This window comes from Athene noctua, chromosome 7, assembly GCF_965140245.1.
Source record: "Athene noctua chromosome 7, bAthNoc1.hap1.1, whole genome shotgun sequence".
NCBI classification, from domain to species: domain Eukaryota; kingdom Metazoa; phylum Chordata; class Aves; order Strigiformes; family Strigidae; genus Athene; species Athene noctua.
In genome coordinates this window covers 25244119-25262495 of record NC_134043.1, presented here as the reverse complement: position 1 = coordinate 25262495, position 18377 = coordinate 25244119, and the positions used below count along the sequence as shown (strand labels likewise).

The 18377-nt window shown below is 39.5% G+C and overlaps 1 protein-coding gene across 2 annotated transcripts in view; it reads right to left on the bottom strand.

Moving 5' to 3' along the window:
• Nucleotides 1-18377, bottom strand: part of MTX2 (metaxin 2) — a 35620-nt gene that overhangs the window by 2010 nt on the left and 15233 nt on the right. The window contains exons 4-9 of one of the 2 annotated variants that reach the window (XM_074910553.1): nt 6311-6383; nt 3203-3279; nt 2385-2477; nt 1613-1651; nt 1072-1197; nt 338-414 (exon numbers count right to left, since the gene is read on the bottom strand). In XM_074910553.1, the coding sequence (XP_074766654.1) occupies nt 338-414; nt 1072-1197; nt 1613-1651; nt 2385-2477; nt 3203-3279; nt 6311-6383 (485 nt within the window). The remainder of the gene's footprint in view (nt 1-337; nt 415-1071; nt 1198-1612; nt 1652-2384; nt 2478-3202; nt 3280-6310; nt 6384-18377) is intronic. The other variant, XM_074910554.1, reaches the window with a different exon arrangement.

The following is an 18377-nucleotide window of genomic DNA, read 5'->3' as shown; positions in this document are numbered from 1 at the left end:
TAATAAGAAACTAACTGTATGAAGTTGTACATTTGTAGCCTAAGTAAGTTGTGGTAGACTAGAGAAGACAAGCAGGAGTAAAACTAAATCATAAACAGAAACAAAAAAACAACAAAAAACTTACAGAAACTTTCCTTTTAAAACCTTCAATTACTTAATTCTGAAATTTCCTATTTATATTCCAGTCACACATTTGTATTTCCGCAACTAATCATGTAGCATTAAAATAAAAAGTTTTCATATATATATGCACACACATGTATGTATGTACGTATGTGGATATATGTATCTGTATCTCACATTCCTGGATGTAATATTTCAGGAAATAGTAACTTACTGCTTATTGAAGAAATATGGTTGTGTTCCTAATCTCTGGGAGAGAGCCTGACAACACTGATCTACATCTTCAAGCACCTATCAAAACACACAAGAGATAAAAGATCCATGTTATCAGGAAATAACCAACACTGCAGAAAACAACCTACTTACTCTATTCGCACTCATGGTGGGAACAAGGAACATACAGTGTTGGAACACCAAAGCTGTTAAAGACAGTTAAACCTACACAGTAGGCAGGTAGCGAAGTCTTACTTAAGCTAACATTTGATGTAAGGCAATTCTGAGTAAGTGCTTCCCATAAAATTTATAACTTAGCTTAATGAAAGTTACTAACTTATACCTTAAAACTGCTTCACTTTTTTTGTTTGTTTGTTCTTAAGACCTCTGACAAGGGAAGCTGCAGTCTTGCAACACATGCCTATTAACGCCATACAGGAACTAGGGGCCGTAACTTACAACCTATTTTCAGGACTATGGCCTAAACTAACATCAGTAGAGATGTACACTCATGGTAAAACATATTTCCTCTCACCCCATGGGGTTGCACATAATTTAAGATTTATTGATGCAGAAGCAAATATCTGACTCCAGATAACGTCTTAAGTACAGAATATATTTTTACATCTGTTTGAAGAAAGTGTTACTCTTCAAAGCCTTTTTTTTAAAAAAAAAAAAAAAAGAAAAAGAAAAATAGAACAGAGTAAAGAAATAAGCTTCCCTTTTCATACTGACCTGTTCAAGCGTCTTTCCAGCCCATCCAATGGCTTTCATCTTTCGCCTTACCTCCCACTGCTTCTGATAGGACAAAATGCGGTTAAGAGGCCATGGGTAAGGGGAGCCATACCTTGGGTGCGTAATCTTTGTTTAGAAACAAAAAGGTACTGTGTTATCATATAAGAAAATACAGATATCTCTACGCACAAAATAGCCAATATTGAAATATTTCTATTAGAAAGGGAGCTGTAAAAGAAAAAGGGAATTGCGTGATATGCTGTAATTATTTGCGCGGAATTTACAGTTTGCAGCATAACCATTTAAAACTACTACTTCAGAAACACATACAAAACCCATATCTATTCTGCAGTCAGCTACCTCCAGTAATGACATAACTTCCCTAAAATGTATATGCAAGTGAAATGAAATTAAAGTGAAAAGTCTGTAACATTAATGGTATAAACCTCAATGTTTCATTTATGAGTAGGGACTTGCAACTGTGAGCAAAAGTGTTTTCTCATTAAATTTTAATTATGATAAATGCTGCAGAACCACTCACCTCCTCTACTGTAACATCATCACACCATTGGAGATAGAGCTAGGAACAGAAAGAACACTTACTAAAACTTCCAAATAAAGGAGAATGCAGAGACAATAATTTCTCAGTCACAGAATTTTCTTTTCTATATTAGATTACATTTCCATTTCATTCCTTCTGTTAGACCTCTGAATGTAGAAAGGAAATTAAAACTGGAAGGCAAAAGCCCAGTTGCTAGTTGTTACTTCACCAGCACCAGGACCAAGCCGAGACCGAAGACCCACTCGTGTTGCCCACACAGAACACAACTCAGAGCCCCGGTTACCAGCCCGCAGCTCCTCAGCCACCTGCAGCTCGCCAGCATTTCCAACACCACTCCCACACTGGGACTGCGTCACCTTAACCAGCCACGAAGACGAACCGCAGAGGATCTCAGCCTCCCACTAGGTGCGTGAAGCACGCGCACTGTGGAAGGTGGTAGTGGGGTAGTGATGGCCAGCTGTGGGCTGGGGCAGGATCCCAGGAACCACTGGCATCTTCCAGAAGGTTACTTCTCCAGCTACATGACACACTTCAGCAAGGCAAAGGGAATCATACATGTGGCTTGTGTCTACAGGAACACTTTAGCAAGCAGTCCACAGGGTACAGAGAATTTATTTCTGCCTCCTTTCACCTCAAAAGTTGTCAACCTATTCTAAGAATATGCAGCATTTCCAATATAGGGAAAAATCCTAAAGCTTTCTTGCCTATAGTCACTTATGTAAGTGTGTGGAGTTACTATGGTTTGCTGTACCTCTGCTGTCAAGAGCATATTATTGACTAATTCCATGTAGGCTTTCATCTCAGCTTTTTGGACTTCATCCAACCCATCACTGAGAGAATGGCCCTAATGGGGAAAAGAGAAAAAAAAAAAAGACACACATGTAAGGAAGGATATTGGAATATTCAGCAATGCCTGACCCAAGGACCTCTGAAGTCAGTAAGCTTTGGCTCAGATCCTGATCTCTTACACAGTTCAATAACAAATTATATATGCAATTTTTACATACAGTATCCTTTAGAAATAGAGACCATTGTAACATAACATAACAAGAAGTGTAGACTATTATCAGTTATAGATGAACACAGTTTGAGCACACAGCCTCCTGGTTAATATATCTCTATGGCAAGAAGTAAACACAAATTTACATCTGTGATACAGCTTTATCAACTGCTCAGTGAAAAGACAGTATTTTTTAACAGGGGGGGCAGGGAGGGGAGAAAAGGCAAATTTGAACTGTATCTGACACTCGAGGACTTAAACCACTCAGGTCTGGGTTTAAGAGCTCTGAGGTCCAGAGACAGGGCATGTAGAAAAGCAGTCTCAGAAACTGGCACTGATATGCAACTATCCTGCATAGAATTTACTTCCAGAATTTGAGTAAATGACACAGAAAAACATTTCCATCTCAACAAACTCCTATTCCAGGATATCTTCCTTTTAAAACAGCACTAGATTTCTATACTGTTTTAACAAATTAAGTAACATTCCAGAAGAGCACACCAAATCAGCACAATGCTAATCAGGATTAACATGCTATTCACTAACTGATGAAAACAATGTACTATTACCTTGGCTTTTACAAACTGGACTATGGGCCCAAGTTCTGATACTACTTGATTTCCCACATGAATAAAGGGTACTTTGCCTGTAAAATGAGAAATGTATTTTAGTAAGAGCTTTTTATACCTGTAAAACATTATTTACAATTTTCAAAGCAATTAAATATTCCAGGTATACCTGAACATTAGTGTTTTTTTTCAAATCAGCACAGATAAAGCTCTAACATATACAGCTCACCTAGCAAACATTTGTAATAACAAATACCTTCCTCCTCCTGAACCTCCTCTGCATGAAGTATTTACAACTGTATATTTCAAAGTTATCAAGTGAGATCAATTGACTTGTATTTTAATAATGGATTTTGCTTTGCTGGAAAGACTTAATTCAGTGTTTCTCTGGAGTACAGCTGGAAAATCCCAGGAAAGCAGACAGAGCCCTTGGCTAGTTTTACAACACAATGCGTTCCCACCCTCCCTTCTAACCCACTGGCAGGGAAAGGGCTGCTGAAAGTATGACAGGAGATGTGGCACTGTGCCCAGGAAAGCAAGCAGGGAGAAGCACAAACACACGTTCAGCAAGGCAGGGTCTTGACTCTCCTTCCTCTGGTCCTTCAGATTCCAATGACTGGGCCAGCCAGCTCCTGTTGGCTGCCCCCGTCTCCACTCTCTAGTTGTGACCTGGCATTTTTGAGCCCCTATGGCCCTGGGGTCAGGAAGAAGTTCACTGTATGAGACCCAAAGCTTCACTATCTGGGGGGCTGGGAGGGGGAAGGAGCTGCTTCATCACAGAAACAAAATGGGGTTAAAGCTTAATACTAGTAAGGCTCAACACTCTCTTCTAGAAGCTGAGCCCTGAGGGTCCAGCATGGAGCAAGGCCAGTCCTCAAAAGGAGACTGGGAAATGACTGTGTCACTGGTGGAACTTGTGGGGGTATGAAGGGCTCCCGAGTCTGTACACACCACCTTCTCTGCTTGGTAACTTTTCCTACATGCAGAACTGAGCCAAACATTTAAGGCAGGCAGAGATAGAAGGAGGAAGCCCTGTTACACACAACAAGCCATGAAGCACAGCAGGAGTTGCCTTATGCCCCTTTTCCCAGCTCTCAACATGCGAAGCTGAGGGCTCCTGCCAGGAAGGTTCCAGCCAGGTTGCTTGTCCTGCAACTCTTCATCTAAGTGCAACTGACAAACGTCAACCTTATATTTAAGACTAAATCTTTGGGGATTATTTACACGATTGAAATAATCCATAAAATTGAGATAAATTATGGATGTTTTGTATTACTGAAAATATCCTCAAGCCCAAAGGCAGTAAATGAGCCTGCCCAGTGCAGGGGAGCACAGCACCCTTTTACCTTCCCACCTCTTGCTGTGGGCAAACTGCTCTTGTTAGACAGCTCAAAGAGCAAGATCAGTACCTGTGTGACTCCAAATATGTTATCAGCAATACATTCGCCCTTTCCACTGAAACACAAAAACCCCTACTTTTCATCCTGGCTCTAACACTATTCATGCAAACAGCAGATTCAGCCGTGGTTTTTATCATGAGATTCACTTCTCACTGGCTCAAACAGCCAAAGGGTAATAAATGAAGTGCATCACACCAATAAAGGCTTCACCAGCGTCCACATGCTGCATGTTGCAGAATGAAACACAGACCTCTCTGCTGCAGAATTCAGTGGTTTCAGTCAGACTGTACTTCACACACCAAGACAATCCTTTGGTATCATACTTTTGACTCCCTCGAATGGGTTTTGTCATTACAACAACTTATGAGATAAATAACCTTCCCTCCAAAACGATGAGATGCAGATCTTTGTCTGCTGTTGCTGTGAGACAGAGGGTGGTGGGGAGGAAGAAGGGAACAAATGAAAACCTTGTCTGAATTATCATTAACAGAACCAATATAAAGAAATGAAATGGGGCAAGTGAATAAAAATAAATACTCCAGGAGTAATGGCAAAAAGAATACATGTATTTCTACCTACATTTCAAATCGAAGCAGTATCATTTTCCCTCTTGTCGCCCTCGTTTTCAGCAGAATTAAGTGTTCAGACCCAAATTACAACGTCGGATGCCAGCATGTGGACATGGGGTGCAAATGGCAGAGAAGCAAGAGTGTGCAACTGTCACCAGTCCTACTCCTGCACATGCAGGATGCTCCTCTGTTCATGGATTCAGCCTTTCAAAGCTACCTTTATTTACTAAGGAGTAATTTAGACACCTCCATATTTTGCTTTTTTTTCACTGCTGCCAAGCAACTGCTTTTTTAAAAATTCCACTGCTTTGACCAAAATATCAGTAGCAGCAGCAGAACCCATACAGCTGGCAAACATATACTGACAAGCACTTCCATGTGGCAGTCATCAGCCAGGGCCAGGTAATCGGTAAATAAGTACTCCTCACACAATAAAAATCTAGGACAGAGTGAGAGGATTGACACTTTTGCACCTTGCATTCAGCAATTCTCTGATTTTCAGGCAACCTTCTGAAGCCAACCTCTGGACGTTTTTATGCAACCTGACATCTCCAGCAAAAGGTAGGCTCTCTACCTTTCTAATACTTAATTTGTTGGTGGTGGGTTTGGATTTTTTTCCAGACAGTCTCACGGATCAGAGAAAGATTTAAAATTGCCCATCACCCTTAAAAGCGACAATGGACCCTTCAGTCTCCTCTATCAACATCCTGGCAATCATCTCCCAGACAGGGTAACAAAAGATACTCCTTGTGCTGTCTGACCTCAGCAATGGGAAAATATAACAGCATTCACTGGAATATTCCCTGGATGAAGAATAAAGCCACTTTTAGAAACCTCTTTCTGCTTCAGGACACAACCACGCTCAGGCATCTGAGAGAAGGTTTCTACCAGGCATTATGAACTGTCTGAATGCTTTATAAAGGGACTGCATTCACAGGCACAGTTACACATTGTGCCATCATTACTTTGCATTTGACTGTTTTAATTGCTTGCAGAGAAGAAACTGCACTGGAGAGGAGGGGGGAAAGGTAACCCACACATGGTAGCACTGACCGACTGTTATCAGCAAGACAAGACGTAGTTGCCATGGTATCAAAATGGAGGTATAACATAGTAATCTAAATGAAGGCCACACTTACCAGATGGGGACATGTACTCGGCATTTGCCCTGCAAACCACCCGGATTGGCAGATTACACATTTGCAGGAAGGCCTGGAAACAAAGCGTCACATTTAAAAGCATTAATACACCAGTGACAAACACACACGTTCTTCTCAATCCATTTGACTATGTTTTAGCTAGTTCCCAGCACACGCTTATGAAGTACAGCTCCTTGCATATTGCTTTTTAGGAAGAAAGAAGGGTAGGTGAAAGAAAAACAGGGGGGTTTTAACTTCCTTAGACAACTGTTTATCATCCAGTCATTGACTGAAATTCTTCCAATGAAGTTTCATCTGTTTTTACCATTTTTCCAAGATGAGCAAAGCAGCAGTATCTGACAGACACAATTAATGCTGTGGCTGTACAAAATTACATTTTACCCCTCCTGAAAAATCACAGTACTTACTGGTTCTGGCTAAAGCTGGCTAATCAAGTTCACATTGTGTAACCTGAAAAACACGTGTAGCACCTTCCCACATTATATTTACAATAGCTGCCAGAAGTTTTGCTCTATGATACTGTCAGAGCACAAGTCTGCTTTGGAAGAAAGTATTTATCATCTTTAATTTACGTGAATCATGGAGAACATAACTGGTCAATTTACTGTTTCTATCTAGAACCTTAGATTCAAAGCATTCTCAGGAGGATACTGATTTTTGTCAGCACCTGCCATCACCACAAAATCTTTAGTGTGTTTCCATTGAAGTAACAAAATACCAAGAAAAATACTTGCAATTTGGACAGAACATGGCAAATAAGGTAACTCTTAATCTCTAGAGTCTCTCACAATTCAGCTAAGTCCTATCGTTCATTTTGTCTTTGCAATAATGACAGGTCACAATTCCAGATTCCAAAATTATACCTATTTATCCACAGTGGGTTGAGGTGATAAAAGGCTACAGAAAGAAGCCTACGCCATGAAGAAAAATGCTGCTGCGACACAGCACTTTCTACATGAGCCTCCTCCTAGTTCTTCAGGCTGCAGGATCTGGCAGTAAGCTGCACTCTCACAGCTTTAGATACTCAGATCCTAATCATAGACATCAAAGTAACCTAAACTTTAACCTTGAGATTGCTCACCTCTGCACTAAATGTGACCATAAGGCATGGACTAACACTGGCATCAGCCCTGTTCCTAACTTTCTGGCTTCTATAGTATCCATCAAGCAAACAAAAACACCCCAAACAGCCCCTCTCATCTCCTGCACTCTTCAAGTCCTTTATTCCCAAATTCTAACCCAATCCAGGGAAAAAAAGCCAAAAGTTTTGGTCCTTTTCCAACCAAAACCAAGAACTGCACAGTCCATTATGACATTTGGCTCTTGCAGGTTTAAATGACATAATTATCCAAATCCCAATTTAAGCAAGGAACTATAGTCACAGACTGCTACCCAAGGCATTGATTACAGCTGACAAGAGCCCGCCTCAGAACTGCAGAGGCTCTGCAAAACCCACCAGAAACCTGGGGTTCTACATCTTCTGACTTCCTCAGCCTAACTCTAACTTAAAGCACTGCTTGGGAGTCAATACACATATACATGCAGACAGAGAGACAGATATATATATAGAGGGTACCAGTCATGGTCAACATAAGCCAAATACTGCAGGTCCTCACTATTTAGCAATAATCTGGTCTCTAGAGTGCTTCAACCTAACTAGAATCTCTATTACTGCTTAAGGGTGCAACTATCACCCAAAGAAAATACAAGGTACGGGCCACATTTGACATCACCCCACTTTCTAATTCTGTGCGCCCATCAGAGTCCACCAAAAATTGAGGCTCTTGCTGTCTTAGCATCCCAAACTCCATGCCAACAGCAGGAATACCCAAAGGACTAACATTTAATTCTTAAACAGGAATTTAATGCACTGGTCTGTCTCAGTCCTAGATCTCTTCTCCTTTGCCTGCTGGCTCTGCAGGACCTGGCAATGTCCAGGCTGTTCCAGCTACTATTATAGGCAGCATGACTCTGCCCAAACTGGGGCTTCAAATGCAACTTCTTTGGAAATAGTTAAGAAACAAGAACACAGAGACTTTGGTTTAAATTAAATACATGCTCCTACGACATTGTTGGAGACGATCTAACCCACCAAAAACATGCACTCTAACTCAGCTGGTACACAGTCATTGTTCTTCTGAAATCTCTACCAGTAGCTAACAGCATCATCTCAACACTACTTTGCTGCAGTGGAGCTGATGGCACCAAACAACAGCTCCAAAGAACTTCAACTTTGGCTGGGAGGAGAGGAGTAAACTTCTACCACACTACTTAATCCTTAGCTGTTGAATTTCATCTCAAAAATAAGTGGCTTCATTTGGTGTAGGCTTCCCAAATGAATTTCTTTCACAGTAAGGCACTATATTAACTCTGCAATTCTGCATTAAACCAGAGATTAATTTTGTAACTGCCATGTACTATTCTCACTGCAAGTTCAGAAGAAAAAAAGTTTGAACTGCACTGGAGTTAGGGCAACACACGAATAACTGAAAAGCTTTTAAGTGCAGAGACACATTTAAGCAAAAAAACTATTTTTACTTTTTCGTATCAGTGTGTCAAAAGGGAGACTCACTGGCACAGAATACTTTGGTTACATGAGCTGCTTCAGCAAATTATTGCCTACTGTACATCATATTCTACACTGGCTCCTACACAGTACAAGGTTTCTACCAAAACCACAGTTTGTGACTGAAAAAGTCCTCAGCATAGAGGCTAAACTATAAATAAAATCTTTTCAATGTGAAGAGTTCAGCCGAGTTTCCATCAAAAATCTGAACCTGACCTTTCTCTCTCTCCTTCTCAATAAACATCCACAGACCAAGGAATATTGACCTCTATTACATTCGGCAGGAAAATTCAACCTCAGTCTCTGGCCTAGTGCAAAGAGGATTGAGAATACATTGCCATTTTGATATCACAGAAATGCAAACACACTGCATCCACATGCCTTTTTTGCATTTCATAAAGGAAAGAGGAGAGAGGAGGCTGAACTAGAATTGACATCTAATGTGGGAACAAACTAAATAAAAACATTTGCTACTCTGCATAATATACTGCAGATTCTAATAAGCTTAGAAATAAGTCAGTCTACCCTCAGTGAGGTTAAAAAAAATCTGGAAAAAAAAAATTTTAAGACCCTAAACACCAAACCAAAAAACCTAAGAAAACTTCCTTGGAATAGTCATCTTAAGTTCTGAAGAACGCTTCATAGATGGGAGACCAGGACTGAGCGTGAGAAACCGAAGAGTGATTCAGGATTAAAACTGGGCAAATCCACCCAGTTCTGCATTCATCCCAGCAGTCCTGCTGTGAGGTTCAGAAACACTGACCAGTGGAGCTGCCTCTCCAGTAGCCTTACAATGCCTGTGCCAAAAACCCCCTTCCGTACTCACGTGCCAACAACTATTCCACTTCACCTTTGTCTATATTTACCATTGACTTTAAGATTAGCAGATAAATAGAAACGAAGCACAAAACCAAGAGAAAACTGAACAGTGAAAGAGTTGAAGACAAAAATCATTTAATGCCATGCAATAAACCTAAAAATAAAAAAAATATTTAAAACTGCTGTTATATCTTTAAAAAGATGTAAACCCAGGGAATTAAAAGACCAATACATTGAGCTGTAATTTGTATCCAAAGCATGACCTATTAAATTTTAAGTGCTCCTTATATATTGTTCTGCAGGAAAATGAAGGAAAGCTCCACAATATGAAAGAAGTTTAATCCTTACTGGATCTACACTGCTGAACTAATCGTTACCTAGAAAAGTAGATCAGTATCCATTTCTTGCTTCAGTTTAAACTAATGCATTGTCCACTGGATAGCCTTCAAGTTGACTAAAAAATACACGTCAACTGATAAAAGGAGACAGTATTATCCCAGACTATGAAAGCTGAGCCTAAGAAGTCAGCCTTACAATTTGCATTGCTATGAGAGTACTTACATTCTTTCACTGATGTAACTGACAGGCTTTGGAAATTATTAACAACACAGGTGTTTTTGACTTTTTGAGCACAGTGAATGCATTTCATATTTATGGAAATTATGGTTTCTTTTAGAAAAAGAGATGGACAAGGATCATGAACAATGCATTCTTACAAATATCCACTGCCAGAAAATTCTTTTTCTGATGCACTCAACCAGATAAATTAGATTTTAGAAAATAACTGATGTTAGACAGTAAGTGGCATGAGCTATTACCAAAATAGTTGAGATTGGCACAGATCAAAGAAATCCTACAGAGACAATATAGGACAAAGCAGCAATTTTTGTGAGTCTTTATCTCATTTAATGCTTTAGCCCAGTGATCAAGGGAGGATTTGTTCCCTTTTTGACCACTCATGTAGAATGTCAAGAACCAGCACATCTGCTGTGCAGATGGCATCGGACTGCCTTGACTTCCAACTCTGATAAAAGATGTAGTAGAACACTGATTATTCCAGCTCAGAGCACTGAATATTTGAACAAGCAAGTAAACCCTTGCTTTTCTTATGAGAGAAACTATCAACAAATGGGAGTGATCTCAGCTCCTCTGAGTGCTTTTGGAGTGAAGGGCGAGAGATTGAAGGCTGAAACCACCCCAGTGCAGTTCTGCTGAGATTTATGAAGATATCAACACCCTTTCAAAGACACAGCATCAAAAGCTGAGCAATCTGAAAGATCAAGGGTCCAGGCTTATTCTAGTACATCAGAGATTATTGTTAACACCATAAATTTGGCCGATCAACTTAAAAAGGGACTGAAAGGGGCCAACTGAATTCCAAGTGAAACATAAGCCAATTAATCTAGCTCCTGCAAAAATTCACCTGAAAATGGTAAGCAAAGCAGTAACAGCAAAACTAGAAACAAGACACTTAACTGAGCACAGCCTGTCATAGTTTTGCAAAGATGCTTGCAATTCCAAAGAACAGCATTATATTTCCTGCTCTTTTCTCCTTTGAAAAAAAAAAAAAGTACTAGCACAGAATGAACAGGGTGACTACTGTAGGCCAGAACCTGGATCTCCTCCAGCACCTCGGATTCTCATGCAATAATTGCCATAATACTACAGCATTTGCAGTTCCTCAGAATAGGGGTGGGGGTGGGGCGGGGGCGGCAAAACAGCTCTCATGTCTGTAGTAAAACTGGTACACGTTACTACATGTAAAGTTTCCTGTCAAGAATAACTGTAAAGATGTTCACTGAAAATGTTTATTGATACTTTGAAAACACTCTTCCAAACAAACTCTAAGCAAGGAAAGGAGAACTGAATTCCTGATGGAACGGATAATTTTTTTCTTCATACTTAACACCTATCCAAAGAGTAAACTAGTTGGATGAATTCATGAAGAGACAGGATAACATTCTTATTTCCCGTTGCTAATGTTACAGAAAATCAAGAGATGACTGCCTAACAGACTTTACACAAATAAAGGAAACTTCATTCAAGCATAAATGTACAGAATTGACTACAACTGAAGGACATCAAACCAAAACGCTCAGCCTTTTAAAAGGAATGAGTAATTTCATGGCTCATAGTAGTTAATGCAGCATAAAACAAGGGTAATGAAATCTCAGATTGGGAAGAAGTTTATTCCCCTGGCATCAGCAGGAGCACTTCCTTTATCCATATGTTCCACTAACTATTTGCATTTCTGTAATTTTAAAAACAGGGGCCTGATTTCTTGTGCAGTATTGGCATTGGTCAATGATCAAAGCAGACACCTGGAAAACTAACATCCAGTTTAGTAACTTAGGTTGAATATAATGTCTGCTACAAACACTTTTCTCTAAATTGTTTCTGGAACAAAGTGTGTCTTTTCTTTGGATGAGGTTAATGTGCAAAACAGACAAAGGCATTCAAAAAATAAAGATTCAGCTTAATAGGGTCTGTCAGCTTCTCTCCCACATGTGCTATCTGCTTCTCTTCCCTGCAGACTAACAGCCTCCCCTCTCATGCTCTTCCTGCTTCTCTACCTGTAGCAGCACCTACTCTTCCGGCACCTGGGAAGGGAAGGGAGAAATGTGAACAATATATTTTCAGCAATGCTCCCTCTCTTCTTCCAGACTGAAAGCACCAAGTCTACAAAGTTGCTACTGCCTCTGTGTACCTTGTTTTTAATGGGAGACCTTGCTGTAGACAGGGAGGTGGAAAGTTGCTATAAATCCACAAGTAGAAACAGAGAGGCAGGAAAAAAGGTGCCACTAGATAAATTATGCCTTTCCTTCCCTGCCCTCCCGATATTACTGTTATAGACTAGGAAGAAGTCATGTGGGAGAGAAGACAACAAATTGAAGAAAAGGCATGGGGAAGCCTATCGGTGCTTTCTAGCTCTACTGCAAATTGATCCACACTACAGCACTACGGTTTGCGTTGCACTGCCTTCTCCTCCCAGGAAGCAGCATGAGCCACTCTGTTTTCAACATCAGCACAGACCAAGTCAGTTCATATTTTTGCTGTGAGAGAATGAAGTATCAGCAACTATGTGAAAAGGGCTGATAGGAAGCTTTGAAGAGACACTTGTTATAAAATTAATCAACAATCTTATGCCTATCATTCATTTCAATCATGGCAAGTGACACCTCCTGTCACAGAATTGCAGAGTACATTTACACCAACAGCATTGCTTAAAGGACACAGTCAACTTAAGGCTTGTTTTGTTTTCTTACAGCCTGCCCAATTTCAAATTCAAGATGTAGGTAGTATGTTGGATTTCAATTATCTAAAAAAATAATCAGAGCAATCACCTTTGTGCTGCTTTAGCACAGTTCCAAAGCCCAAAGCCCAGAACCCACAGCCAGCCACAGGCCAACTCACCCCACCCTCCCCTTCTCACACAACTGACATTTTCATCTCCGCTGCTAGTGCGGCCCTTGAAACAACACAAGAAAGGGATGCTATTGTGTCTTCCTATGATGACAAGGATGGAAAATGACTGTGCATGAAATACAATGGGAAGGAATAAGAGAAGGGAGGGAGGAGTCCTGTATTTATTTCTACAGTAAATTGTTTTAGGTGCCCTTTTTACTCTTGCTCTCCTTTCCTCTTTGCCCTCCCCAGCTAAGGAAGGGCTGTTTGGACACCAACAGTTGGAAACATAACACAAATCAGGCAGCGAATCACCCTGTCAGAGCTCCATCAGAACACTCTCCTCTTCCCCTCCAATCCCCTCTCAGAATAACACAGATGAGCAAACACATATACTCATTAAAAATGAGTTACAACTTAATGTAAATCATATCCAGATTGCAGTTTCTGAGATCAGAGGCAAGAATGAAATTACTTATGCCAAGACTCAAATAGTTCACAACTTATGTCCCCACATGAGGAACACTATTTTCAGATGGCATACTCCAGGCTTCATTTGAAGAAGATCTATTCATGATTACATTTTAATAAAGAACAAGCCATTCCTAGCCATCTCTTATTCAGCAGCACTTCTAAAAGCACTCACACAATACTGTGGTGAAGAAAGAGTGAAAGGAGTTTCCTGGTTTCGTTTTTACATTATTTCATAAGCATACAAAGGACAGTATGCGATGACAACTAAAGAGTTATTCTCTACTTTATTGTAGGAACACATTTTAAAATTAAAAACCATGAATATACAGAATAATTCAGTTTTCATATCAAACAGCTGCAGACCCTGTTAACTGAAATAGTGTGTCTAAGGTTATAAATGAAAACTGTTCAGTATCATTCTTTGAGTGACAGGTTAAATTCCTAATCCAGTTATGGTAATGGCCACATTTGTAGTTTAACATAAATTAAGAGCTTAATTATATTTGTGACTATTTTAAACAAAATTACAAATTCCTTTGTACCTGTGAACGTAATTTATAGCAAAGCCACGTTCATTCTCCAAAACAATCTATTTTACACTGCAGCACAACACTGCTCTAATGGTATAATGTAATTCTTGTTGTAGAATGCGGAAAGAGTAGATTCACTGGTAGCACAAAGGTTTTGAAGATAAATGAAGATGCTATTCATTCAGGGGTAATTTCATCTTAGAACTATATGAAAGATGTTTCACTCAGAAACAGTACCTGTATGGCTTGAGATTTAAGCATATTTTCAGCTACAACGCAATGCTGCTAGATTGATTATGTTGATACTGCATTTCTCATCATGAAGAATTCCAGCTTTTATTCTCTTTAAAAAAGAAGATATTGTCAGATTTTCATTTCAGTACTAAGCCTTTGTTCAAGCCTCAGCAACAAGTTCAAATTTCTGCTAATGTTTTGTCTAGAGAAAAACCAAACCACAATTCATACACACACACACACACAAAAAAATTCACAGATCTGTCGAGGGCAATTAATCATGCATGATTTACACATTCATTTGATTACTTGTTGAAGTAAATAAGCAGTTGGTCTATGTAACACAATTTTAAATTGCCCAAACATCCTTCTGTCATTCAGGACTAAGAACAGGCAATTTTAAATGCACTTTCCTGGAATATATTAAGACCATTTACAAGGACATCAATTGCACAAGCAATTAATACATATCTTAACATAATGAGCTGCAGGCTCTATAACCTCAGGATAGCTAGGAGAATTTCCACAATTCTGAACATTTTAGACAGCCTTTTAAGCAAGACTCTGTGACTACCTGCATAAAGATTTCAGAAGAACCTGTAATAACAGAGGCCGTCTCAACAACCACATTCCTCCGCCTGACAAGTTGGAACAGTTCAGAGAGATGCTGTGCTGCCATTTGAGGTAAGAGGCCTGGCACAGCACAGCTGTATTAACCCCCTCCCTCCTACTCAGCCACACAACTTCCACCCAGGCACTAAACAAAAACGCTTTACCTGTATCAGGCACCAACAGGGAAACAGGGCCCAGACAGGCTCTCTGTTTCAGACTGAAATATACTCCCCTATGGTAATTCAGTTTTAATCCATTTAAAACTCCATTTTTCCCCTCCTTGAAGTTGTGGAGTTGTTTTGTTAATGAAATATAGTTGTGTATTCACTTCTGGGTTTTGGTGGCTTTTTTTACTATGATAAGACTGATAAGCAGGAATGCTGTATAATGGAAGCTGTACAATAAATAACAGGAGAATGGTTTTAACCGTGAATCATGATACCCAGGAGGTATATGTGTTTTCATTAACTTTAATGGGAAGAGGACTGAATATCTCACAAGAACAGCACCTTCACTCTACGTACAACATTCTCTTTCCCATAGCTGGATAATCATTACTGATCAGTATTTTCCCTTGATTTTAATTCATTTGCAGTGAAAATAAAACTTCATTCAATATCAACATTTTGCAGCCTACGATCAAACAGGCTTCACTTTCAACAGGACTGTATAACACACTACTTTAAGTTAACAAACAAGGAGTGCAAACACCAAGATGTACCGAGACAATCCACTAGCTCATCTGAAGTTATATTGCATTTTCATCAAATATAAAGAATCTGAACCCACTAAAAGACAAATTAATTAATTTAGCCTGTTTCCAAGAACAATGGGGAGGAGTTAAAAAACAAACACAAATAACAGTAACAAAAAATCTACCAGAATCTGCAGAGAAGTTCCAAAAGATGAGAGGGATTTTTTTCTTGTTGACTTGGTTGGTTTTTACTATTGAAGGCACCACCACAGTCACTTAGTAATTCCCAGAAGACTCTGTCCTCCCCTCTCTTATCAGACATGTAGCTGTAGTCAGAAGTCCAACTTTCATTGCACAATGAGAAGCCATAAGTCAGATCATCATTAAAACAGCAAGGCTCAACCAACTTCCTATGTTCAATCTGCAGCCCACACTACTTATTAATTCAAACAAAATACCTGCAACAGTCTGTTACACCTAGACTGAGAGTAACTTGCTCTGCTGTCTGTTTGATCTGCTCTGTTGACAAGAGGTATATAAGATGCCATCCATATTGCAAGGTCATCAATTTTAAAACAGTCAACTTTTACTCTAATTACTTACCATGGCACTGGATTTTATTCTTTATTTTATATGTAGCTACCTGCATACATGTCCTCCAACAGCTATCCCAGGGCAGCATTATAAAGAGGTGCTGCAAGGAGATTTTGAGGAAGATCTGAAAGACCAGTTGCAGCACATTTAGCATCTAGCATCTTGTTGTGAACCATGTTCCTTAAAGATCTGATTGGCGGCTGCTCTTTTGATCATAGGGTCTCAAAATTCGGATGCATTTTCACCACATTGAAGCTCAACATGCCATGAACAAGCTATGTATCTGCTCTGGTGATATTCATGTGCCCCAAATTAGTAACAGGGGAAAAAGGAACTGCAATAGTGGGAAAAAAAGTCCCAGATACCAGATACTATTTCTCCTCATATCCCCCATTCCCATTTCTTCCTCAGGAAAAGAACATACCCCACCTCCACCCACCCCAAAAGAAAAACTCACCAGCAAAAAGATATCCAGTAAAAAGATAAAAAGGCTCTCATCAGAATAAGAAGTATACTTTAAAACAGAGGAACTCAGCAATTTCCTTATGCAAAACACACCAGTATATTTAAAGCTTTCTGATCACTAAGCTAGTAATACATAACTACAGATCCTAGTATTATTTAAAAATGGAGCAAAGACACCAAGGATAGCTATTCTTTTGCAGTCACAACCATGTTACACAGATTCTTCAAAATAGATATGATTCCCCAATGCAAAATTGTTCTATAAAGTTTAAGATCAGATATCTACCAGAGCCATATTTATAGTCATGGCTACTATCAGCTGTCCAGCTAGAGAATATTGAAGAAAAACAAGCATTTTTAATATATTATAGTTAATTTATCATCTAAGTGACATGTGTAGGATAACAACGGACTGGAAACAGTAAAGCAAAATGATGCATTAGAAAAGGAAATTTTAGGGTTATGTTGTTGCTTCCCTTTTGTGTGTTTTAAATACAAGCCACACCTACAGGTATTGTTATGGTATGGTAAAAAAAAAATCATGAGAAACACAAAAAAAACCCAGTTGCTGGAGTAAAAAGGAACACCAAGATCAAGTGAGTAACAAAAACACTTATTTGCATTACTGTGAAGCATGATACAAAACACACTGCCCAAACAAACAAGCACGGCCCCATTTATTTGGTGTATCAAAGATGACTCCTCTTTCTAGCAAAGGATAAAAGGATCATCTTGCTGTGACAGAATTTAGTCTTAGAGGTATTTCCTAGATTGCCAGACTGGAAGGAAAAAAGTTAGAGATCCTGGAAGTAGTTACCATGATCAAATGATCCTAACCTGCTTACTGGTAATGTCACTTGGAGTCTCCAAGTGTCCCACTCTGGCTAAATGAGATGTGACGTTTTTGGATAGTCCTTAAAGACTGCTTGCTCTAGCTTCTCTGAGTTAGACCACACACAAAAAGCCAGCAGCAGAGGAACCGTGCAACTCCCTACTATGCACAGCAGCAGCAAAGCTGCTGCAAAGGACAGGAACGTTACAGACATCCTGCTCACCACCACTTCTGACAGTCAGGCCCTCTCTACTAATGGGGAAAACATCCCCTTGAGATTTGGGTTTACTAAACCTAACAGGTTAATGGGGTTTACACAGACTTCACAGCCACAGAGGTGCTTTTAAGTCAATTAGAGATGCAAGTTTGTCAATTATATGGACTATTTCTAAAAACCACATTGGATCTCAACTCTGTATACATGACAAAATTGAGAAAACCTATCAGACACATCTAGAGATCTGATGCCCACAGCATGAAGCAAATACGCCTCAAGTCTGGGGCAGTATTAGCCTTAAGAATTAAATAATCAGCAAGCATCATGCAAGATGTTGTAAGACAAAGTAGCATACCAAGTGACAAAAGATGGAAACCATGCACAGTTCCCAGAGTAGGTAGACAAGCAGACATTGTAGAAACAGACCAATATAAATACAAGTACAAGCAGCAGCACTCTGTATAGGATTCTCAAAATCTCCATGTCCTTTAGGCTCTGGCACTTCAAAGACAATAAAGCACATCAGATACAGGAAATAAGTCATTGATTTTGACAGAAATAAATCTTAAATTATTCATTTAGCTAAATACAGTTACTTTAGCTG